We start from the raw sequence: 25,335 nt of genomic DNA, 5'->3' as shown, positions 1-25,335 counted from the left end.
TTCGAAGTTGATGGAAATATTACATCTTGATTGGAATCATCAAAGATGAAATCAAATATTGCATCTGTAAATAAAATAAAATCAATAAGAACAGACCCACTACTGATTCCATAACCAAACATCTTCTACTCCTAAATTATTTCTTAAAATTAGCTAGTTTCATAAACGATAGTAAAACTTAAGGAAGATTTTTAAAACACATCTCATCAAATCATCAAACCCAACTATTTCTTCAATTTCCCAATTTCACTTACCCAATCAAATTCCTCCTCCTCTTCTTCCCATATAAATTCATTCACAGAACCCGACATAACCCCTTTGAAAAGTTTGCACTGATCACCCAACTTCTTAGCTTTTCCACTAAAGACTTCCGACATTATTTTTTCCTTATTCCTCTCTGCAATCTCTCTGGAAAAGCCTTCATTCTCTGCAGTAAGCTTCGCAGTTTCAGAATCCAACTCACACAGAGCATGCTTAACTACTTTGATCATTTCATGATCAACTTCTTCTTCACCTTGGCTACTTTCTACTTTTTCAATGTTGCCATCTCCAGTCTTCTCTCTACTCACAAATTCCCAACTTCCGGATAAACATTTCTTCTTCATGCTGCAAAATTGAAATCAAAAACACATTGTCAATTTGATATAGATAATGTAATCATTATTAAAAGAAATGCATAAACCAATTATCATCAGAAGAAAGAACTAAAAAAGAATTTTTGTGAAAGAGATTTACCTTACAAATGGTGGTTTAACTTTAAATTTTGCACCAGAAACAAAAATGGATTTCAGAAACAGAGAGAATGAATGTGAGAAGCAGGGTTTGTTAGGATTTTATTCTCTGTATTTTTTATACTGACTATAATATCCCCCATACTTAATGACTGTTTTTCTCTGGTGAGGGTATAATCGAGTTTTCATATGCACAAAGGTATGCACAACAGATTTCAGTCTGAGAGGAGCGCTTTTCAGAAAAGAGAGAGAATGAATGGGAGACGCAGGGTGATATAGAGTTTGTTATATTCTCCGACAAAGAAGCCATTTTTTATATTGACTATAATATCCCCCAGATAAAACTGACTGTTTTTCTCTATTGAGGGGTATAATTGAGTTTCCCGATACAAAAAGGTATGCACAACAGATTTCAGTATGTCCATGACTCGTTGTTTCTGTAAATCTGACATAAATATTTTTTGAGTCACGCCATTTATCAACGTTTTTGTAATAGCCATTTAATAATAACAAATTATTCACTACCACCGTAATTTGAGAGACAGTGAATAATCACTAACAGATCCAACTGCGCAGACTGAATCTTGACTTAACTTTGAACTGAAATAAGTATCAAATTTTCAGGATCTATATACAAAGTCATTATTCTTCGAGGTGGTTATAATTTCATATACATAGATCAATACAAGCGCCAAGTTTTTGGATGTTGAGTGGTGTGTTGAGAATGGTTACAGTGTATCCGAATTTTGATTGGATTTTTAAAGCTAATGCTAAGTATGGGATTATATGATGTTATGCCATGAATGGAAATAAGATCACATTTTCTTTGCTGCTGCTTGTAGACATTTTTTCAACGACTCCTGTTACACACAATAAAGGAGAGAGCAAGAGACATAGAAGTGCATTATATGGGTAGTTGAAGTATTGGACTTTTGGACTCCCTTTCAACTAACTACCACAACCACAGAAATCTAAAGGTAAAATAAAAATTAACATTCCAGGTCTCCAACCAAGGAATATATATATATTACAACTTGAGGTGCCTGATGACACCAGAGAAGTTGTTTTATTGGCTTTCAGAAAAACTGCAGAAAAAATATTGGGAATCAAGGTCAGAAAACGTACTGAAAAATCTGACAAAATGGCAAAGGAAAGAAAAAATGAATTGGCAGTAAAAGAAAGAACTAAATTACACCATAGAAAATGTAAAGGTAAAACATACATTTTCCACATCAAGCTCAACCAGCCTGCCTAAACTTACAAAAAGGCGCCGCAGGACAGACATGCTGGAAGAAACAAAAGGCACCATAAGAAAAAGTCATCTTCTAGTCCGCGACCTATACGATTTGTCCAAGAGACTATGCTATTAAAATTAGGAACATAATATCCCACATATGGAGAGCACCCTTCACCCATGTCAATCTCCTTCATCTATCTCTGCTCAAAATCATACATAAAAAATATTTTGTTTATGCCTCTCTTCAAAACTAACTTGTTTAATCTATAACCAACAGGATCCAAGCACAGAGTCAATCCAGCAATAATAACTCTGTGTTTCAGGATCCACTTACTTACATCTAAATCCTCCAAAATCCAAACATCGAGTTGATTATAACTGGCGTGAGTCACGAACAATAAGAATCCATCCATATCAACTAAACCATCATATGCTCCACTAGTTCTCCGTGACTGGATTTTGCGGATTTTTTCATTGTTAGTGCCCATCGAAATTGTGTATTCACTGTTCTTCTTATAAGGCATCCGATGAAAAGCATAATAAAAGCATATGATAACGACAATGTCTAGTTTTTTATGGGAAAAAATATCTCCAAAATAAGTAATATTTTGAGAAAAATTTCTAGTTTTTTTTTCTTTTCTTTAGTGATAACGATAATAAAAGCATCTCCAACAGTGTTCAAATTTAAAAGAAAGACAAGATAATGAGACAATTGGAGGTGCAAATTATCAAACAATGAAGCTTTATGCTACCGTTTTCCAAGTCATATGATAACAGCAACGTCAAATTAATAATTATCATACTCAAACTTCAAGTGTAAAATATAAATCATGAAAGACTCTAACTAACACCTTGCCAACAAACATCAACAAATTAAACCATGACCAGGCAATAACATGTGTTAACCCGTCTCTTGTCTATTTAATTATATTCATTTTTTTCTTGAAACATGAGAAGAGAAGAGACTTGACAAAAAAAACCTTCACAAAGAAAAGAAGCAACTAGACGAATCTAGTGTAGAGAATATCTTCAACTTTGCCGATGTTACAGATGATATCCGAAGTTACTGGAAATATTGCATCTTGATTGGCATCAAAGATGAAATCAAATATTACATTTGTAAATAAAATAAAATAAAATTTGAATAGAGTGATATTGGGTACATAACTTTTTCCGAGAATTCCTTAAAGCACTGACAGGTGAAATTACAGCAATGGATCAACACCCTTTCATTTTGTTGTTCCTTTAGGCAGAGTTGGTGTTGTGAGGGAGCTACTGAGGTGGATGACTGTCAGAGTTTAGACACAATGACGTATGAGAAAGATGGTACCCTCTCGGTTGCAGCCGGAGATAATAACATTGAAATTGTAGACGTGTTGTCTTGTTAAGAGAATGTAATCAAGGACTCCATGACCAAATTATCGCAGCTGCTATCAGTAGAAATGAGACTATGTTGCGCCATCTTTATAAAGAGACATTTAATCATAACACAGGTAAGGATTACATATTTGCTACTCTCTTGACATCTGCAACAAGGATTGATGCATTCGGTAAGATCTGCATTGCATGTTAATACTGTTAGCTTTCTTATGGTTTGGTGTCAAACCCCATTTAGACTAAGCTAATGTACATTTATTTTAAGTTAATCATGTTTGATATCATATTAGGATATATGATGCTATTATCATGTGTCACTATCTTAATTAAACAAATTTATTATTTTGATCATAAATATGTTTTTATATCCACAGGTATTGTAATTGATAGTGATGTCTCAAGATATGCTTTTAATAAATATAATTATGGAATAAATCTCTTGAGTGTATTGACTGAAATACCTAAAGCCTTTCCAAGTTTAAATCAATTTGGACTACTCGGAGAATGGTTATATCGGTTAGGTTATTGATGATGCCTCTTTTATCTATGTTAGTCAAAAGGTTACTTCTTTAGATTATAAATTTACGCCCATTTTAACCTTGTTCACTTTCTCTTTTACTTTTTGGGTTATAACAGCGGAAACTGAGCGCCGCCGGAGTGTCTTAGAGCTCTCAAAGAAACAGGTTTGTCTCAAAGTCTGAATAATTCTCTCTTCAATTATATTTACAACCATGTTTGAAAAGTTTTTAGTAGATTTCTTTGATGCAAATGTTAAATATTGTTAATCAAGCAATATCGTACAAAAGGTTTACAATATCATTCTTATAAAAAACATTAGTAAATATACTTGATTGTTGAATTTTTTTTCCTGCAAATGTGTAGATATATGTTGTAAATTCTTGATCCTTGCTTATTTGGATATTAAGTCTACTTCTAAGTTGCGAATTCTTCTTATATCTCTAACCCAAGCTTGAGGAGGATTACCTAAAAGCTTCATTATTTCTCGCATTGTGTTTTCCTCCTTTTATGGAATGTCCGAATTTTGTGTAAATTATATCCGTGAGAACTTTGCAATCAGTTACTATAGAGACACTTGATAAAATATTTTCACTTGGCTATGTAGATGCCTTTATAAGATCTTTTTCTTCTGCATGAACCGCTGTTGAAGCTCGATCTGAACTTGCTGATAAATGTATAAACTCCTCTTGATTTGTTGAGTAGAAAATGAACGCATAGCCCATAGATAAGTCATTTTATTTGAAATAACCATTAATGAAGATTATCCAATCAAATTTTAGCTTTGCCTAGTTGGTGGTGTTTATTTTGTTATCTGGTTATTTACCACCTTGTAGTTATTCTCTGAGGAGGTCGAATGCAGGTACTTCCTAATCTGTTATACGAGGTTTGCCGGATCTGGATTGACATTTTCAATAACTACAGAGTATCTATATTTCCATATAAACCAAAGGGTGGTTTTTATTGTATCCGGCAAGTGCATGATGACCGGGTTTATGATCTAATTTTTAACCTAGTCATTTATAGAATCTGAGTTAAAAGAAGAGTTTATTGCGTCTAACGAGGAGACAAATCAAATTTCTCTAGTAAAAAGACATGATCTAGAAAGATCCGTATCCTGAACTTTGGAATTATATAATTGGAAATCTAGTACGATATTAGCGATGTGTGCTTCCAGTCTGCTAAATGTCGGAAGAGGTTGCTGAGTTAACTTCTATAAGAATAATCTAATTATTGGAATCAACTTTATTTTTAAAATATTTTTCCAAGGGAAGTCTATCATATTATTGGTAGCTTGGTATTGGTTTATAAGAAATTGTATATGTTCTTTACTGAGAAATCTCTTGATGAGTGATGCTTACATCTTATTGTATCTTGTTCTTACTTTGTGGAGATATTGGAAGAATCTTTTAATTCATAATCAGAGAGAAGTAATTGTCTATTTTTCCTATGTTCCAGTTGTTAGAAAATTGCTCGGTCGAACTCACTACTGTTGTTGTATCAAGCTTGTTGTCAAATTTAGTTGTCAAAACTATATCTTGATTTTTAATCTACAATTAGTTAAGTCTCGGTCTAGGATAGAGGTAGTTGAGAAACGAACAAGTCATCATTGCGTTTTACCATTTGAAGGTGAAGATCAACCGAAGCTTTTGGAAAACTTCATCAACAAAAGGTAAGTGAAGACCGAACCACTTATTTCTCAAGTTATATTCACCTTTCTATCCTTAATATGATTGCCGCATAACTAATTATACTAGCTTGCATAGACAAGAATTTCGAGTCGGTAACTAATTATTTAGTTTACGAATTTCTCGAAATATAATGACTAAGCTTAGTGAACATTTGTTCATACTTGATCATTTTCGGTGGAGAACAATTTATTGTTCGGAACCAAATTATGATTCAAGTTTATCATTTGAAAATATCCTGGAACAGTGATATGTGTCATTGATGTTATTCAGGAATGTTTGGAATTGATTTAGAGAAATATAGAACTACTATATTTGGAATACAAGACAGGGTTATCAGTCTTACAAACTGAGAAAACTGTTATATGTCTGAAGCCGTATTACATGTACTCGTACACGTAGCGAAGTAGCTATATATCGACCTTCAGATTTGTGTGATACCCATATTCGTATGCACATCATGGGAAAATCTGTTTTTTTCGTGATCCGGATAGGTATGTATTTTAGTATAAAAAACATTTTGGAATTGTGGTAAGGGAACCGGTTTAAAGTATTCAAACTGGTATGCGAACCAATACAATTTTATGATCTAGAACCAGTTTACTACCCAAACCTATACGAAAACTGAAAAGGTTCTGTGAACTCTGGAACCGTTAAATGTGTTAAGTTTACAAACCAGTACGTGAACTGAAAACGTTCTGTCAACTCTGGAACTTACTGTTGCACCTAATTTTGCAAACCGGTACTTGAACTGAAAAAGTTATGTCAACTCCGGAACTCGTTTTGCTTATAAGTTTGCAAACCGGTCCGCGTACCTTGACTCAGCCGATTCACATACTACTCAAGTATTTGTACTTTGTGCATATACAAACTATGTCGATTATGGTTCAACTGCGATTAAATTATTTCTCTGAGGTAATTTGCATTTGATCAATTCTCTAATTAACGCTAAACTTATTTGATCACATGATTGTGACTCAAGATCAATGTCTCTGTGTTCGTGGAAATGAGTGTTAAGCTTTTAAGTTCAAACCGGCTAGTTTCAGCTAACCATGTTGGACATAATCTTCGTACACGGTTCGGTTACGGTTACCTAATTAAAGTTTATATCTTGTTTTTGTAAATAAGATTCAGAGCTTTCATCTAACGGTGGATATTTTTTCCTTGGTTCGAAAGCTATCTTAGCTTAGACTTTGAAGTCTGTATAAGGGGAACTCTTGGCAACTAGGATCTTTGAATACCGACACTACTTTTTGGTGTGTATCTAGAGTCATCCTCTCCAGAAACCTTTTTAGGGTTTAACGACTATCAAAGACTTCATTGGGATTCTTGAATCCAGGTCCAGTTATCTTTTATCTTGATAACTTGAGTATTCTGATCTTGTTCGATTGTTGATTTATCACTTGAACAAGATAGATAGAAATCACAAAATTCTCTTCGTCTCAACTTTGTGATTCCACAAGTTTTATACTTGTGAGGTGAATAATAATCTAGGCTGCACTTTGGGTTGCATAAGTCCGGATTTTGAGGATAACTAGACTTTTGTCAAGTTGTTATCGATTTCCATCACCTAGATCTTACATTTGATCTGATTATCCGTTTAGATCATAAATCAAGAAATCAATTATATAGGCTTAATCTGTGGGAGGCAGATTTGTTTTAAAATCTTCAATTGAGTTGAAGCAACTCTTAGTTGGTGTGACGTCATCTAAGGGAATCAATTACGCAGAGTTCTGCTGGAATTCAAGAGGCGTAAGGAGCGTGGATGTACCTGAATAAGTGGGACACTGAGTTCGGGCTCAACTACATTCCAGACCGAAGTTAATTGGTAGTAGGCTAATGTCTGTTGTGGGTTAATACAATTTGGTGTTCAATCTGGACTAGGTCCCGGTATTTTTCTGCATTTGCGGTTTTCTCGTTAAAAATTCCTGGTATCTGCGTTATTTCTTTTTCCGCATTATATTGTTTATCTTTATAATTAAAATATTACAGGTTCTTCACTAGATAAGCATAAGAAATAAAACCTTTTCTTTTATCAAAAATAAAAATCTCAACAAAAACTTGGAAAAATTCTTGTTTGTCGGAGGGCTTGAAAACCTCTGACCTTGAACACAAGGGCGGGCCGACTCGGGCCATGGAAAACCGATTCTTTTTTCAATTCATAAAGGCGAGCTTTAGTAGAAAAGTGGCATACCACCAGCACCTACTCCACCGGTTTAGGGTTCATTTCATAACTCGTCCGTCAAACCCCCAGCAGAAATTTCATCTTTGTGATGCATCATTCAGACTTGTAATCAGAGATCGAAAGATGCTTAGGCTGAGAAGCAGCAATGGCTTCCCAAAGCAATTCATCACATCATCAATATATACTACTGTCAACCATCTACTTCGATTCTCAGATGTTGCATCAACAGCAACAACAACATCTGTAAACCCTGAAACCCAAAATGAATCGCCCCTAAGCAGCTCAATTGGATTCAGAGATGCCCAAATCAGGTGCCTGCTTTCTTCCTCTACTACTTTACTTGCTTCTGATGTAGAAAAAACTAGAAAACCTAAAATTGAGGTTTTCCAAGATTTGGGGTTATCAGATCCAGTCATCAAGAGATCAAATTGGTTGACTCAACCTAATTTATTGTTCTTAACTAAGAAATGTGGTATGTCTGATGACAAAAATCAGAAATTCCTTTTAAGTAATGCAAGACATTTCATGAATAAGCCCGATAGAGTTGATGATGATGATGAGAAAAACACTGATGAAGAGAAGGATTTGATAAAGAAAGGTCCTAATTCACCTCTAAAAACCATCCTACAAGAAGTTCGAATTCGTTTCTTGTGGACATCGTTTGGTCTTGGGGTGACATGGTTTACATGTTACTGGTTTTCAGAAGAATTCATTTTTCTATTAGCTAAACCATTTTTGACTTTGAATTCGGATTCACATTTTGTTTGTATACAATTGACGGAGGCATTGTCGACGTATCTTGCAACGGCTTCGATAGCGTGTGCTTACTTTGTGTTTCCGTTGATTAGTTATCAGCTGTGGAGCTTTCTGATACCAAGCTGTTATGAAGAACAAAGGATGAAATACAATAGGGTCTTTCGTTTAAGTGGTTTTTCGTTCGCTTTCTTCACGTGCCTTACTTTTTCATATGTGGTTCCGAATATTTGGCATTTCTTATACTCCATGGGTGCAACATCTACCAATTTGCTCATGATCACATTACAACCTAAGATCTATGACTATATCATGTTGACTCTTCGAATTTCATTGATTTCGTCGGTCTGTTCCCAGGTGCCTGTCCTTTTGATCTCTTTGTTGGAACAAAAGGCTCTTTCTGTGGAAAGCTTTACGAACAATCGTCGTTATTTAATGCTTTTTTCTCTTTTCACGTCTGCTCTTTCCACACCTCCAGATATCTGGTGTCAAATTGTTGCCTGTTCTGTTCTTTATTCAACCATAGAGTTGGCTATGTTCGTGGCATTGGTTAAACAAGTTCGTGAAGGAGTGGAATGAGGTTGTTTACCGGCTAATCTCGCTCTTCAAGGTAGTTTGCCGACTCATATGCTCTATATGTGATGAAGGGAGACATACATTCTGTCGACAAAAAAGAGGAGAGTTATCTTGCTATTCTTTATTTCATCATGTATTCACAAACTTTGAAGTTCAAATCAATATTTGAAAATTTTGTTTTCACAGTTTGTTAGTCTGAATATTATTTAAGTTACTTGGTTTACAATTGACAGCTAAAGAGCGATTTTAGGTAACTCTTTTGGATCTTATTCAAGATCAGAAATGGACATGAGGTTTAGAGTTTTTGTTTGTATTTGGAGTATTGGATAAATGAAAAACGCAACATTTAGAGCCATTAATGAATTCAACTGTTACTTGCATTCTGTTAAAATTCGATGCCATTATCACATTGTTATGACTGTTAATCTGATCACTGTATATGCGAAATTATGGTGTTCTTTTCATTGTAATTTGAGTTGTTTTTTCACTGAATACATTCTGCTTGGGATTGCAGTTTTTGCAAGGATATTTGGAGATGGTTGTATAATATGTTCCACTTTCAAGTTCCTAGCGGTTTTTCTGACATCTCCGTGGCTAAGAATAAGAGTCCAGTTGTTAAGGAAATTTGGGTTGCTGCTGCCTTTTGTACAATGGTGGAGTTGTGGTTTTACATAAATAGAGTTGTTTTCGATGAGTCTGTTATTGACAGGAGGAAGCTGAAAATTAAATTTGTCTTTTAACCAAAGATTATGGGTTGGGATTCAAGGGTGATAGGTGGTCTAAGCTCTGCAATTCTTTGGGATAATGAGCAGGAGAATGAAACTTGTGAGAGCAATTCAGTGTACTTGGGAGTTGGGATCTTCCAGTTGAAGGCTTTATTATCATTTGCTGCGGTGGTGCAGCGAACGGGAATCCAGGTGCCGCAAATTTTGGTTTTATTGCCAGAAATCACTTTGGTCTTGTGTTAAGAGCTGTAGCTGGGGGTTTGGGTTGTGCTACTAAGATTGGTGGTGCAGCGAACGGGAATTCAGGTGCCGCAAATTTTGGTTTTATTGCCAGAAATCACTTTGGTCTTGTGTTAAGAGCTGTAGCTGGGGGTTTGGGCTGTGCTACTAACTTCTTAGCTGAAATTCTGGCTATTATGTTTGCTTTGGAGTGGGCCTAACAGTCAGGAATTGAAGAGGGTTTTAATTTCGTCAGACTCAAGTGCAGCTATTCATTCTTTTATGACAAGTAAATAACTACTAGCTGAAGCTGATGCATATTAAAATGTGTTTATTCATTTGGTCTTTGCTGGATATGTGTTGTGAGTGCCGAAAAGCGGAAGATACCACTTAAACATAACTGAACTTGGTTAGTGTTTGTCCATTTGCAGACGCATAGTCCAGTTTCCTTAATTGATACATCATCTGTGAATTAAATCTGTTATAGACAGAGATCTTGTATATCACAATGTCATGCTTCACTCTATGAAGGTTTGGAGGTGCCATGGTGGAGCTCGATAACTGTCCCGAGCTTGCAGTTTGTTAAGAATCCTGTTCTTGGATATGCGTTAGCGTAATTCAGTGGAGTTCAAGCTTCCCCTGACTTATATTTTCCGGCCATTACAATACAAGTACAACATCTGACTGCGTGGATTATTCTTCATTCAACTTTTTAGCGGTATGACTTTTTTGTTCATTTTGTAATATTTAGCATGGTTGATGGAAGACAGGAACAAAGTTCCACTCAAGAGAATGATGGAAATGATCGTGTATGGAAAATAAGGCATAACTTGGCTGATGAGCTCTGTGTAGATCGGGATCATGATGTTGAAAAGATTGAAGTTTAAATTGCTTATTCGGTTGAAAAAAAGAAGAAGAGGCGTTTCCATCTTATGCTGTTATTGGCTAAATGTAAGATTTTGACCAACTCATTTGTTGTTTGCTCGCTATTTGTCTTATTTATTCCCACTGGCTAAATGTAAGATTTTGACCAGTTTCATTCCTTTATCATTACGAGCACAATGGTGACGAACGACATTTGGGCTCACTGTTATTATTTACATGTGCAGAGCTGTTGGCATCAGGGAACCAATTATCAATATCAACTCAGGAAAGTTTCAAGCAGCTAGACAGGGTAGAAGCAATTCCAATTAGCACAGATTATATATTCCAAAATAAATCAGGTTCGCTTTCAAGAGTGGATTTTTTATGTGTGAAGTTATTTTTGGTGTTAGGTAGGATCTTACGCAGAGAAGGTAACCGTCTGCAATGCTTAATTGTTTTTTTTTTTTTTGATGCAAAGCTTGTCATAAGTCTTATTGAATAATGCTAGTTGTGTTATGGACTATCATTGCAATGAACACCATGGCAAGACCATCATGAAGGGCCACCTGGAAGAGAAACACAGCGTTTCTCTCAGTTGTGACCATTAGATTTTGGTTGCCATGTTATCTTGTTTTGGGGTTTCTACGGAAGTTCTGCAAATTTTAGTACATCTTTGTGGTTCTATAGATTGCTGTTACGACTTGATGTTGAAGCTACTCTAGTTTTGAAGTGAAATTAGATACTAGGAGTATATTTTTCAGAATTAGAGTAGCTTAAGCATGCAGAATATCATCGTCGAATTTGTCACCATAAAATTAGGCTTAGGCATGTATTCTACTACCAGCGTTATTATTTTATCTCATATAAGTGATATCACCTCCGTTTCTGGATAGGCCAAACTGAAAAAGTGACAATAATTTTTTTTTTCTTCCGGAAACGGAAGGTGTATAACTTTAGTTACCCATGATCTATCAAATAAGTGGCAGGCCTGTATCATTAGCCTTGTTGGGTAAATGCAAGTGCAACTGAATGTTGATTATATTACAATGGCAAGATGCAAATGCAGGGAATGACCATAGAAATTATTTCACTTCATCACATTCAGACATAAACCATATTTATCTGTGCTGGACAACATAAACGGGCGTGCTTGCATGTCTTATTTTTCGAATTTCAGTGTCTTTGATCTGAGTCAGAATTGTTTGTTTGAAAGACTTAAGTTGTTTGTCGTGTCAATTATCAACAGTACTACACTTGCCTGTCAAAGACAAATGTTGGAAGTCCACAGGAAACCATAGATCAAGAAATTAATGAAGAGCAGAAAATATTATACCACCAACATTTCATTTTGATTAAACCACCATCCAACTTATAAGGATGCATTTCGATTCCTTGAAGAGAAATATACAATTAACAGAGAGAAACATATAGACCTAATTGTTGATTGTTTTCCAGTTTCTTCCTTCCCGAACATGTGATTAGAGAACTATAGAACAAAAAAGAACAACTCATCTGGTCCCTGATAACTCTAATTACCAAATAATTAACAGCAACACCGACCCTAACACGGCGGCATGATAGTTTTTTAAAAACCAAAGGAGCAAAAAGAAATTATTATCAGTACCTAAACCCCTCCTCTAACCGCTAACACATCCACGCTGACGTGGAAACAAGTTCTCTCTCATGCCAACACAGCAACATCGAACCTTGACGTTTCGCCACGTGGAAGCCTCTGATATTTGTGCGTCTCACCAACCAATCCGCCTGAGACTCAGTAAACTCACTCAAAGCCACCGGCATCATTCCGGCACCAGATAACAGTTCCCGCCATGAAGATATACAATTTCTTCCGGCAGTTACAGTAGTTTGTATCTTTGGCCGGATCAAAAATTTCTCGATTCTTCTCACCAAATTAACATCGCTAGAATTCGCAGCATCCAGAGATTCAAGCAGCGCCGAATAGAATTCAAGCCCGTTGATAAAGTTTTTCCGAAACGATGAGTTTTCAGTGTCTTTACACGTTTCGTTATCCACGAAGACGATGATTTGTGGAGAAATCCGACGGAGAAAACGAAAGAATCCAGCGATTGAATCAGAAGCAGAAAGAAGCCGGAAAATCGAAGGCGAGAGATTCACTGCTATCATTTCACCATTGATGAATTTAATGGAACCGAATAACAACATTTCAAACGAATTGTAGAGAACAAATTCGAGCTGAAACCGAATTCCTAATTCTCTAGCAAATTGTTGAAGATTTTCTCTGATCAAATTAGCTTCCAGTGACGATTCTTCAGGAACAATAGCAGTAATTCTGATCGATGGAAATGAGAAATCACGAGATTTCGATTTACAGACAATTGCTTGCATATAAGATGCCCACTGACCGCCTAAACCAATATCGAAATCGATTATATGAATAAACATAGCTCCGTCTGAAGCTTCCAGGAGAGCTTGATTTGCAGTGAAATTAGCAAAGAGTGGAATTGGTGAAATTTCTGAGAAGATTTTATATGCTCTAATTTTCTGAACAATATCGGAAGGTGATGATAAAACATTGCAAGTCAAATTCAAATTCAAATAGTTTTGAAGAGCTTCTTTAAAGTAATAAGCAGTTCTCTGTAATGGTTTACCGAAAGGATTCTGTAATGTTTGATTGAGCCGCGCCAATATCATCTGAGCGAGATGTAAATCATTTAATTCCACTGAGTCTGCTGCTCGAATTAACTGATCTAATTGTGAACAATCGAATTGAAGGTTATTACTATTATCAATCGAATCAACAACGACAACTCCGCCGGGATGAAAATTGCTATGGTTTTGATGATGATTTGGGTGAATTTCAGTTTTGACAACCGGAAATGATGAATTAAAAGGAGGATTCTCAGATGAAGTTGGAAACTGAGGAGGAGGAAGAGGAGGAGATGAGCGGTTTGGTTCATAAAAAGGACCAAATTGAGGTAAAATGTTAATCTTATTATCATCTACTTTGAAAGTATTACCTAAATCCCAAATCATGGAATCCCAATCTTCTGATGGTAAAAGAGGAGTTTGCTGTTGCTGATGATGATTTTCATTCCAATTGAGATGATGATGAGGAGATTCATCAGAAACACTTGAAAACGTCGTAAACCCAGGAACAGAGTCTGAGCCTCCACCACCACCACCACCAACTGGACTAGGACTTCGACGAAGATCTAGCGGTTCGTAACTATTAGTAATGGTGGAAGAATTGGTGTTCTGGTTATTTTTCAAAGGATTTGTAGTGACAGTGGTCGTTGTTGTTGTAAATGGTTTTGATGATGATGGTGAAGATGGAGAGATGAAGAATTGGTTGTTGTTTTGAGCTGTGAAGGGAGATTTCATGGCAGAGAAAGAAAGAAGAGAGTCTTCTTCTGCTTCTCTGTTTCTTTCTTTTCTTTTGCTTTCTTTTCTCTGTGTGTTTTTTTGCTTTGTTATTGTTTTTTTTTTTTTCTCTTCTCTCGGGAAATGGAGGGGGTGAGTGAGGCTTTTCGTCGTTATCATCACCTGCTTTTTATCTTTGCGTGCATGGAGGAGATGGCATGATATGTATGTATGATGCTGGTTTTGTTATGTATGTGTGATAGTGATAGTGACATTTGGTAGGTGGTGGGACCTATATGTGACGTGAGTGAGAGAGGTAGGGGACCACTAGATTTGTGAGTGGACTTTATGCCATGTAGCCTATGGTTACGGTTCTGGTTTCACTGTAATATACGGCTGGAACCACCTAGCTACTGCTTTCGGATTATCGGATTTCCGCAGATTTTAGGGCAGCTATTTAACTCTACGAATGAACCAACCCCATGGTTAGTAAGATTTGCAAATTCTTGATGCTGATATTTTATAATGCCGAGAATCTGATCCATATTAAACTTGCATAAGCTTCAAAAGAACCTGGGATTTGCCTACGCATTGGCTGGTGGTGGTTTAGATGCAGGTGCAGCAGCATAACTGTTATAGGGACTGATTTTCCTCTAAAAGTTACAGGAGTACTAGCAGGTGGCTCCATATTCATCTGAGAGGGAAAAAAAAATTAAAGTTTTCGAAAGGGAAATTCCCTTTATATTTATGAAAATTATCATCATAACGCAAGATCCAAAAATAAAGATACAATGTCATCCAGTTTCACTGGTTAAACCAAGGGATTATTATTATACTAAATTAAGCATTAATTATTTGGCCTAGAAAGTTAGAGTAACACAAAAGTTTCTTGTGAGTTTTATCGTAGCATCCCAGGGAATATTTGCACTATTGTAAGGGATGGCCACTCTTCAGTAATCCGACCTTATTTGCATCAAAGAAAAGTATCTTGCACTAGACGTTCACCTACAACTTATGAAACTCTATTTGTGTTTGATTCGGAAGGTCAAATGTGATTCATATGAGACAGAACAGTGAATTTGTAGAGTTTCACCTTTCTAAGTTGTTCATAACATCAGGGGAAGAAAATAAGAAGGCACAACTTGGCATTTGCCGCTATAGGCGAGCCATGGAAGAAGTAGATGGAGTTGAGCTTCTTGAAGCGCATGAATTTCCTAAATTTCATGCTGGACTGAAGCATGCAAACAATATCCCGGGAGAAACTCCCAACTATAAGGAACTGGTATTATTTTTTTGGTTTGAAAATGCAAAGAAGCATCTTTCTCAAATCTCTATCGAGAAAATGTACAAGACTTCAATCCTTACTTTTTGAGGGAAATCTGACTTCGTTCTAGCATATTTGATTTTGGGTCAATACTAGGTGGATATAATAATAAGCTTTCCCCTATTAAAGATTATTCTGTGCGTTTATTTCCACTGTTTTGGCCCTGTTACTTACATATGATCATGGATATTTTTTCCTTGCGAGCCAAGCATAATAATAGACAGTGAAAGCTAAAAATTTCCAACATTAGCTGTAGAAAATAATTGTAATACTATTATGAAACTGATTTCAATTTCGTAAGTCAGTAATTGTAGACTTGAAATCTTGGAGTTTCTTAAAGTAGGCATTTGATACGCCAATAATTTGCTAGTGATTGTAGATACCAATTCTATGAGAAGGTAAAATACTGATGAGGAAATCAAATACCAGCTTCTACTTTAGTTTTCTAGAGTTACTTACACATGAAGAAATAAAAAGTTGGAGGATTAAAAGAAAAAGAAAGTATAAATTATTACGTAAAGATCATTACTTTTGTGATAATTAACATTCATGAAGAACAACCATTAAAATCTAAAGATCGTCTTTAGTCCCAAGATTCCAACTGGTAAAGTTTAGTTAATTATGTAAAGAAATGAAAATTGTTAGTTATATTAGTGAACTAAACAAAGTTGGTTTTAGGCTTTGGATTATAGATAGATAGATATACTACTGCTACATCCTACATAACTACTTTTAGTTTTATTATTTACAAACTGCTCCAAGGTCGAATAGACTATGCTTTCCAAAAATGCCTCAGACAGGCCCAAAATGCTCTTCCCTGAACTGAGATTTCTCGGACAGGGGCTGCATCTATATTTTTTTTGTCCTGCTTCTATGTATCTGATTTTGCATTAATACCGTGTAAACTCCTTCAAAGCAAGCAATGTAATACAGTTGTATAGTCATTGTGTGATGATACTAGTGACCTGAGTTGAGTTCGAAATTCGTCAACATCAACTTTTTTACCAATCAAAAGGAACAAAGAACTCCTGAAAAGCCAGCCCTTTAATCTTTGGACTTGGCAGTTGATAATAGAGTGGCCAAACTTTTACGTACGCAGTTAGTTACCACTTTAATTTGTAGGGCTAACAGTTAGTATATCATGCATGCATGTTACCCTATATCCCGAGTTAATCATGTTAATTTTCTGATCAAGGATACTACTTTGGAATTTAATTGAATCGATCAGTAATGATACTATGCATGCGAGTTCTGATCCAAAATCCAAATGCGAATATTTGGTATGATCTCAGATCGATCTGCAGATAGATAGACTACCTTAAAAGACCAATTTCCTTTCCCTCTTACACTCATTGACATCTTTTTCTTTAACAATGTATCTTCTTCGAGGTTGTTCATCATCAACTACCATCAAAGCAAAAAAATCAAGAGACAAGCAGCATATACCACGTGTAATCGCAGAGGAGGTCATGCGACATGCACCAAAAGTGGATATTAACCCTCCAACAGAAAAGTTAAAACCGGATCATAGGGTACAGAGTAAAGTTTTGGTTTGATAAACTTTGCATTGGTTCACCGTTCTCATGCATGAACTTCTTCTTTTTACCAAGATCACTACTGCATGTTTTTTTTAATTTATTAACTGGTAATACAAGGAAGAAGGATTCATTAACACTGTTAGGTTGCCCATCTTCTAAAATGCAGAATGCAGAGTTGATTATTAGGAAAAGTTCCTTCAAAATTTTCGTTAATGTTATGTTAATACCGAGTTCAAAGAAATAAACAAACCAAAAATACGGAAAAAGTATTTGTTCTTGTGAAAGGAAAACGCAGATAGAAAGAGCTTTTTCGGCTTTTCTGATAATAATATACAATGATTCTGTATCATGATCAGGAGTTAGCAGTAGTGTCAATTGTGACAGGTATATATGGACGTTGATCTACAATCCAGTATCCACTAGCTACAACTCTAAATGCTAGCCCTAGCCTGATCTCTTAAAGAGAGATTAGAAGAATCTTAATAGCTAGTTGCTCTTTTGTAAACAAGAAGTTTCTTTTCTTCGCCGTGTAAAGTCAGTGTCTTTTAGTATTTCTAATGCATGGGATGGGGATGGGAAATGGGATCATCATCAATCCCTTGCATATTTTGTCAAAGTATTTAAGTAAGTACGATACCTAATTCTTTCCCTTTAATATATATTCAGGTACTAAACATGTTTTTTATTTACAGACTAAATCTAATTACTTTGTGATACTATCCACTTTCTTTTGAAGAATATTGAGGTCATTCCAAATTCTATCTCGTGGTTAACTTTGAAATAAGTCCAACTTAACGATCAGCACAAACAAACCTCTAAACTAAATTCAGTTAGCACATGTCACTCTTAATTCTTCATTAGTTCTCCGCTTGTGAAACACGTATATTAGGAATAAAGTTTGTAAAATCTTCTCATATCTCAATGCCAAAGGCTTTTAGACTACTATACCAAGTATAAATTTTTTTATCAGGATAACACACTGTTGACCTTCAAGCTATATTAACTGGCATAAAACTTTTCCTGTCCAAATCATAAGTTCAAATTCTTTTCAAAAAAACTTCAAAAAAAATATCTTGTTGTCGTTTGATAGACTCAGCAAAATTACTTAGTTAAGAAAAAATAAATAAACAATTAATATTTATAACTCTGTGATGTATCCATATGGACGACATATCGAGTTTGGATATTTTTGTTTAATTATAAAATAAGGAGTATACTTCCATCTTAATATAACGAGGAAAAATAAAATCGAAACCCAACACGCTGAACTGAATATTTAGTGTTTGTTAACACTAACCTTCGTAACTTTTTACGAAGAGAAAGTTGAATGTGGATAGTAGTGGAGATGCCTTTGATGGGCTTGAATTTACAAATCTTTCATTTGATGAGGCAGAATTAGAAATAATGCTCTTTGATGAATATAATAGTGACGAGTGAGCGAGGAGTAAATAATTGACGAATAATGTACTCTCTAGGTTGAGTCTGTAATTCATGTTGCATTTATTTCCAGTCTCTAGCTTGTTTTTAGTAGTAATTGTAACCTCCGTCTTCATCGGTAAACACCACCTCATGGGTTAAGACGGAAATGAAGAAGACAGACAGTCAAAGGTCTTCATCGGTAAACACCACCTCATGGGTCAAGACGGAAATGAAGAAGACATACCATCAAAGTTCGGGCAATTTACCTTAGCATATGGACACAACTGCACGACTAGCATCTTCAATCAAGTGCATCGACCACCTCTTCCATCAATTTAACTCTTATGGAGTCTGTTGTGTCCATTAAAAATACAACTTTTCTTGTGGAAAGCATTGAATGAAGGACTTCCGACTTTCAACTCCAATATCTCCCCTCGATGCAACTCTGAACTGAACACTGTTGATCACGCTTTGCTCCTCCGTTTTCTAATCTAGATTCATTGCACACCATTTCAATTGTAACTGCCGAATCTTTGGGTATCAGTATCATGTACCCTCGTGTAATCGCCCTCTAATTAGTTTAACAAAATTTTATGCTTCAAAAAAATGAAATTTATCATTTTATAATATTTTATGTGGTTTTTCCTGATCAACGAATAATGAAAGATTATTTTTGTACGAAATAAACTAAAGTAATTTTTATTTAAAAGTATTATGATACCTGAATTGATTATAATTATCGAAAATAGTTTTGATCTGTATACATATTTCACTATGTTTCTTAGAGAAAGTAGAATGTGGATATTAGCGGAGATACATTTGATGGGCTCGAATTTGAAAATCTCTCATTTGATGAGCCAGAATTACAAATAATACTCTTTGACGAAGGTAATAATGACGAGTGAGTGAGGTGTAAATAATTATCTTTTATTTTCTTTTTTAATTTTCTAAGTAGCCTTTATAATATCTAGATCCTGATCAACAAATGATGAAAGATTGTATTTTTTCAAATAAACTAAAGTAATTCTCATTTAAAAGTATTATATGATACCTGAATTGATTATAATTATAGAATATATTTTCATCAATATCCATATTTCACTATTTTTTGAAAATTAAGAAATACGTATATGCCATAATAAGTGGCAGTGTTGTTAAATAAAAGTGACTAATTATAGTAAGTGGTTTTTTCTAATGATACAAGTGCTATCTTGACAAACAATTTATCTTGATGAAGCATAAAAGTGTTTCCAAATGGCAACAAAAAACTTGTAATTGTGACTTGTGACAATCATGTCATCTTAACTCAAGTTGATAAATTAACAGTTGGTTTCGTGGAAAATATTTATCAAAGAACAACTTCTCAAATTGTACGCAGTTTCGCTTGTGTTGGTGCTCCATTGAATCGAATCCCACCAAAAATCTTCTTATCCACTGTATAAATAAATTGAGAAATATATTTTATTTCATAAAAATTAAAAAAAAAGGGTAAAAGACAATGGCATAGTAAAACTAGTTAGTTTTTTTTATTATAGAAAAACGGAAGGTGATGAACACCTTACCGGAAAGTTACAACTCCGACAACAGAATTACGAGGACCATTACAGATAAAGATAACAACAACAATAACAATTACAAGGATAATGTGAGCAACCCAAATCACAAAGATAATGGAGAAACTGAAACATACATAACAAGCAATAACACTAACAATTGTAGAGATTAAGTACATAAAATTACCCTGTAATACAACCAATTGGGTCCATCCCTTGTGATGCTTAGATGATATTATTTGGAAAGAAATTAATTCTTCTAAATCAATTAAAAGATCTCTACCAGGAAAAAGTGTTAGAATCAAGAAGGCGATCCATTCACTTATCAGGGTTTTGGTTTTGTGAGGTTTTTCATCATCACATAGCATTCATTTTCTGGTCACGAACAGGAAAGGCAGGATCGTAACATGAAGGTTAGGATCCACTTTTTTGTAACAAAGTAACCGAAAGGAATCCAAATCAGAAGTACTCTTTAGTGTTAATATCTTGCTTCTCTTTCTCTTTGTATCAGATAAAACATCTATTGATCTTGGAATTGAACATGTAATTGTTGTTGGTGCTTCAGTGATTTTTGTTGTTGTTGCTTCTGTGATTGTTGTTGTTGTTGTAGTTGGAATTCTTGTGATTGTTGCTGCTGTTGAGACCAGTGATTTTGTAGCTTTTGTTGTTCCTGCTGTCGAATAGGAGGTATTAGGAGCCGAAAGGACTGGATCTGTTGATAAAGTAAAATACGATGTGTAGTTGAAGCAAATAGAATCAATTGATTATCTTTGCAAACAAAGAAAAACAATCTTCTCTATGAGAAATCAATTACACAAACAAGAGAAGATCCACAAGACCAACTAGGAAAGAATCTAAATCTAAATAGGAGATAGAAAACGGACTAGAAAAACTAATTGAAAAAGCCTGATTCAAAACAAAATTAAAAGAAATCGCTGGAAATCAAACTAATATGGAAGAAGAAATGATTGAGCATCTCCTGCTCAGATCTGCTCCAAAGAAATGGTCGAGCATCTCCTAGTCAGATCTGTTCCAAAGAAGCCGATCTGGGCAGGAGGTGGGTTCAAACGGTGCTAGGACTCGTTGAATTTTTGAGTTTTTTTTCTCTTAGTGAGAGGCAAAGAATTTAACTAACTAGTTCAATTTTTGAAATTAGAAATGAAAAAACTTAATATTGGCAAATTTTATGTTTGATTATTTTTTTAATTAGCAAATGTTAAGAAACTTAAAAATTGTTCCTTAACATTTGTGGTGTCCTTATCCACGACAAAAACTTGAATTAGTCGGCACTTAAAATTTCTAATAATTTACATATCATTTCTGAAACTAATTAATTTAGTTTGCACAGAATTATTTACTCAGAGTCTTTGTTAATTGATTAAAATACTTTTGCTAGATTGGATGAACAGTCCATTGTGTTTTATGGATTAAATCAAATCTTGATGATTCATGAATGTTACAACTATCCCTTTGAATAAACTATCTCATTTGATTAAACAAGACAAAACAAAACAAAATTTTGTGATTAAGACATGAGTGCTTAATAATGTATACAATATATATGGCAAAAACAAAATAGCTCAAGTAATCCCCAAAATCACATAGTTAATCAAATTTCCACTAATCTAAGGTAGCAGAAGAAGGCAATAACAATTTTCCCCTTTATCTAAAAGTGGATATCTTTGATGTATATAAATGAATCAACGGTTTACAGTAATAACCAGTAGTATGACTTGATATGTGTACACTATTAGAACATATTCGCACTCTATCTAATTGGTTTTGCTTTGTCCCCTCAATAACCAAAAAAGAGAACGACTTTTCTTCTTCAATATATCTCCATGAGCGTCATCTCTACGCGCTCATTATTAATCAAATCACCACCACATGACATAAACATAACACAACAACACTCCACAAACAATGCATAACATACACAATCGTGACAGACAAAAAGCCGCCCACTGGGCCCTACTACTCTTGGCCCTACCAAAACACCAATAAGTAGGCACTTTCAATCACCTCCCAGTCCTACATGTACGTGGATTTTTATTGCAAAGGAGGAGGAAGAAGTCACATTTGCAACAGAGTTGCTGAGTTGCATGCCCCAAATGGCAGCTGCAGTATGAACAAGCGTTACTTATAATCTGGCTAGTTGCAGATAATCGTTAGCATCTATGGAATTGATCAGAAAAGGGTAGCATGCAACTGGGACCATGTGCGTATTAAATACCTTGTTTTTGCTATAAGTGTTGACCAAATTTTTGGATGATCATAGTAACAAAAGCTAGTACTAAAAAAAGGAGTACGAACAAAGTGGGCAGGCGAAAGAGTTTGGTAGATTGGCATTTAATACATCAATCGGGCAATCGACAGTCTATCTATTTATCTATCTCCTTCTCAATCTCTGCTGTTTTGTGGTGTAAGACTAAAGAAGAGTAAAGAGGGCAGGCAGAGGAGGAGGACCAACAAGGACAGCTTTCTAGCGTTACAATTTGGGATTTCTTTCTTTCTTTCTCTCAAGTGGGCCTAAAAAAAGGAAACATGAAAGAAAGCTTGAGCAAGAAACAAACGAGTTACTTTTGTTGTTGTTGTTTCTTGTCGTTTATTTGGTTGTTTTTGAGCATGAAGATGAAAATCTTCTTGCTCTCTTCTTCTTCTTCTCTTGGCTTCTTTTAAAAGAGGAGATAGAGGGGACCAAGACTGCATTAACCAATTCAAAGGCGATATGGGATCATCACAAGTCAATTTTATCAATTTGGATGTGTTATAATCTCTCGTCAGTCGTGGTGCTTTCTTTGGGAGAGTGGCTCTCCCTAGCTAGCTGGTGGCCTTTCAAAAGAAAAGAAGAGATAAACGACGACTATAAAAGAAAGAAGACGTGTCACGATAATTACTGCTTTGAGAAGAAGAACGCAATCGTGAACAGCCACAAACAAATCAGTAACGAGGAATAAACGAAAATAAAGATGATGCGCTACAGACATTTACAACTTGAAACAAGAGCAAAGTACAAATTAAACACAACCACCAAAAGAAAGAAAGAAATACTAGGGAGGGGCACAGAAACTGCCATTAAACTGGTCACTGGTCGGTTATTACAAGTGCCCTTCACATGGTTTCATATGGCTGAGATATACTGCCAAAATATGTGAACGCCTCATGACATAACAATAGATTCGTTTTAGAGTAGTGTCTTTTTTTTCTTTTAAAGTTGGGAAATTTGGGGATATGTCCCAAAATCGACTGTCATTTTATGGATATGTCTCAGGATTTCAATTTCTGGAAATATACCCCAAAGTAACAGTTTCCGTCAAGGAACCGTTAAATAGTCAATTTATCGTAAATGTGTCTAAACATTCTCTCTAATTTATCAATATTTTCGGTTCAGTTCGGTTTCATACGGACTTGGTTCGTTGTATCTAATTTTTTTTTAAAATTCTACAAGTATGATTAGCAAAATAAAGAGAACAAATTCAAGTTGAAACCAAAATCCTAATTCTCTAGAAAATTGTTGAAGTTTTCCTCGAAGAGATTCTCCAATGGTGAATGTGGATGTTTCATACGTGGCATCACTTCTAAAAATTCTTTGAGTATAAAATCCTAAATGTTAGGAAAAATAAAATTTTATCTCCAACCCATAATGTCTTTTATTCTTAAGGAGAAATATAGATGAAACAAGCAGAGATAAGAGGAAGGAGAAGAATAATATTATTAGGAGATTATGGTAGAAGCATTACATAGTTTCCTTTATATACAACCCAAGGAATCTAGTTGGAGCACACATCCATGGGCCGTAGACCCTGTAACACCCCCCCTTGTGCGGTTCAATAAAAAAATTTATACATAGTGCTTCACATATAGTTCTTCAAATGTCGTTCTCCTTGATGACTTGTGCTGAAGTCCGTTGCCTCATTAAAACTTTGACAAGGAAAAACCCAGTGGGACAAACCCTTGGTACAACTCTTTACATGTAATACTTCACATGTTGTCTCGTATTTTACATATAGTTCATCACATGCAATACGATCTTCAAAGACCGATGAGCAGTCTAAGTTGTCTCGTTAAAACTTCGTCAGGCTAACCCAGAGGGACAAAGCCTGCACTAAATAAAAGGAGTACAATATTATGTAAACTTAGAACATAGTTGGATGCGTATACGTTGCCTCATTAAAACCTTGACACGGAAAAACCCAGTGGGATAAAAAACTTGATGAAAGGAAAAGAGTACAACGTGACATCTGCAAGTAAAGGTGATCCGTTGATCTCTTTGCTCTGTTGAAGTTGAATAGTTGCTTCACAACTCGTAAGGCAGAAAATCCTCGTGGTAAAGACAATATCCTTAGCTAGGAAATTACATTCCCGGTTTTTGTTGTTGTCTTATTAAAAACCTTACCGAGTAACAAAACCTTGTGGGAAAAAGAAACCTCGGCGAAGGAAAATAGTTCAACAAACCATTAGATGCTCTCCCTGATGTCAGACAATTTTCATTAGTCTAATGCAGTCAAAAGGAGTTTATCACACTTTACTTTGGTGACTTGAATGTTTATAAGACCCTATTGTTGATTCTGGAAGTTACTTTGCTTAATATACTATCGCGTTTGATGAGTGCCAAATATTGTATATATTTATCCCTTTTTGTTGGCATTTAACTCATATGTTGTGCATTAATTCTACATTTTATCCCATATTCTGTATTTTCATTTGTTTTCAAGAATAAATATTTTTCTTAATTAATTTTGCATTTTTAGGTACCAAATAAAGTTTGGATGACTTGCGGAGCGGAAAAGAGCAGAAAAGTAGTGAAAAGCCGGAAGAAATTACGCAAGGAAGCCGCGAAGAATGGTGCGCATAAGCCCAAAAGACTAGAAATGGGCTCAAGAAGGAAGAATTGCTCTTAAAGAAGATATGGGCTTGGCATACCCAAGGCCCAAAACCCTTACCCAAACCCATTTTCTATAACCAAAACCGCCTCCATTCTCAGCCGTCAGATTGGATCCAACTCATCATCCTACGGTCGCTCATTCATAGAGCATCAAAATATGAAGTCTCTGACAAACACCACAACGCTTAAATTCCAAGCCGATTAGATTGTATTTGAATCCAACGGTCGCTCCTATGCCTGTGCATCAAAATTAGATACTCCCGCTTTACACTACAGTACCTAACATCATCTAGCACCGTTGACTTTGTTGTATTTCACAATCCAACGGTCGAAGTGATTCATCTCTCATACCACCGTTAGATCTACCAACCATCTTCGTATCCAACGTCTTTCACACGCTGAT

The 25,335-nt window shown here is 35.3% G+C and overlaps 2 protein-coding genes across 7 annotated transcripts; one reads left to right on the top strand and one right to left on the bottom strand.

Annotated features, from left to right (window-relative positions):
• The first annotated feature begins 7,757 nt into the window (after nt 1-7,757).
• Nucleotides 7,758-11,554, top strand: LOC113322933 (uncharacterized tatC-like protein ymf16). Of its 6 annotated transcripts, none has more exons than XM_026571127.1 (4): nt 7,758-9,097; nt 9,578-9,980; nt 10,095-10,958; nt 11,117-11,554. In XM_026571127.1, exon 1 carries the CDS (start codon nt 7,858-7,860, stop codon nt 9,064-9,066), a length of 1,209 nt encoding a protein of 402 aa, XP_026426912.1. In that variant the 5' UTR covers nt 7,758-7,857; the 3' UTR covers nt 9,067-9,097; nt 9,578-9,980; nt 10,095-10,958; nt 11,117-11,554. The 6 variants fall into 6 exon arrangements, with proteins under 6 accessions (XP_026426912.1, XP_026426910.1, XP_026426909.1 ...); XM_026571125.1 differs by having other exon boundaries at nt 9,578-10,416; nt 10,539-10,958; XM_026571124.1 differs by having other exon boundaries at nt 9,578-10,678; nt 10,774-10,958.
• Nucleotides 11,555-12,198: 644 nt separating this feature from the next.
• On the bottom strand, nt 12,199-14,361 carry LOC113323174 (scarecrow-like protein 15). Its single transcript, XM_026571450.1, has one exon. The coding sequence runs from the start codon at nt 14,232-14,234 to the stop codon at nt 12,516-12,518; it is 1,719 nt and encodes a 572-aa protein (XP_026427235.1). The 5' UTR covers nt 14,235-14,361; the 3' UTR covers nt 12,199-12,515.
• Nucleotides 14,362-25,335: the final 10,974 nt, after the last annotated feature.

This window comes from Papaver somniferum, chromosome 11, assembly GCF_003573695.1.
Source record: "Papaver somniferum cultivar HN1 chromosome 11, ASM357369v1, whole genome shotgun sequence".
In the NCBI taxonomy this organism is placed as follows: domain Eukaryota; kingdom Viridiplantae; phylum Streptophyta; class Magnoliopsida; order Ranunculales; family Papaveraceae; genus Papaver; species Papaver somniferum.
Note: the sequence above shows the minus strand (reverse complement) of the source record. Positions and strands in the feature narration are given on the sequence as shown.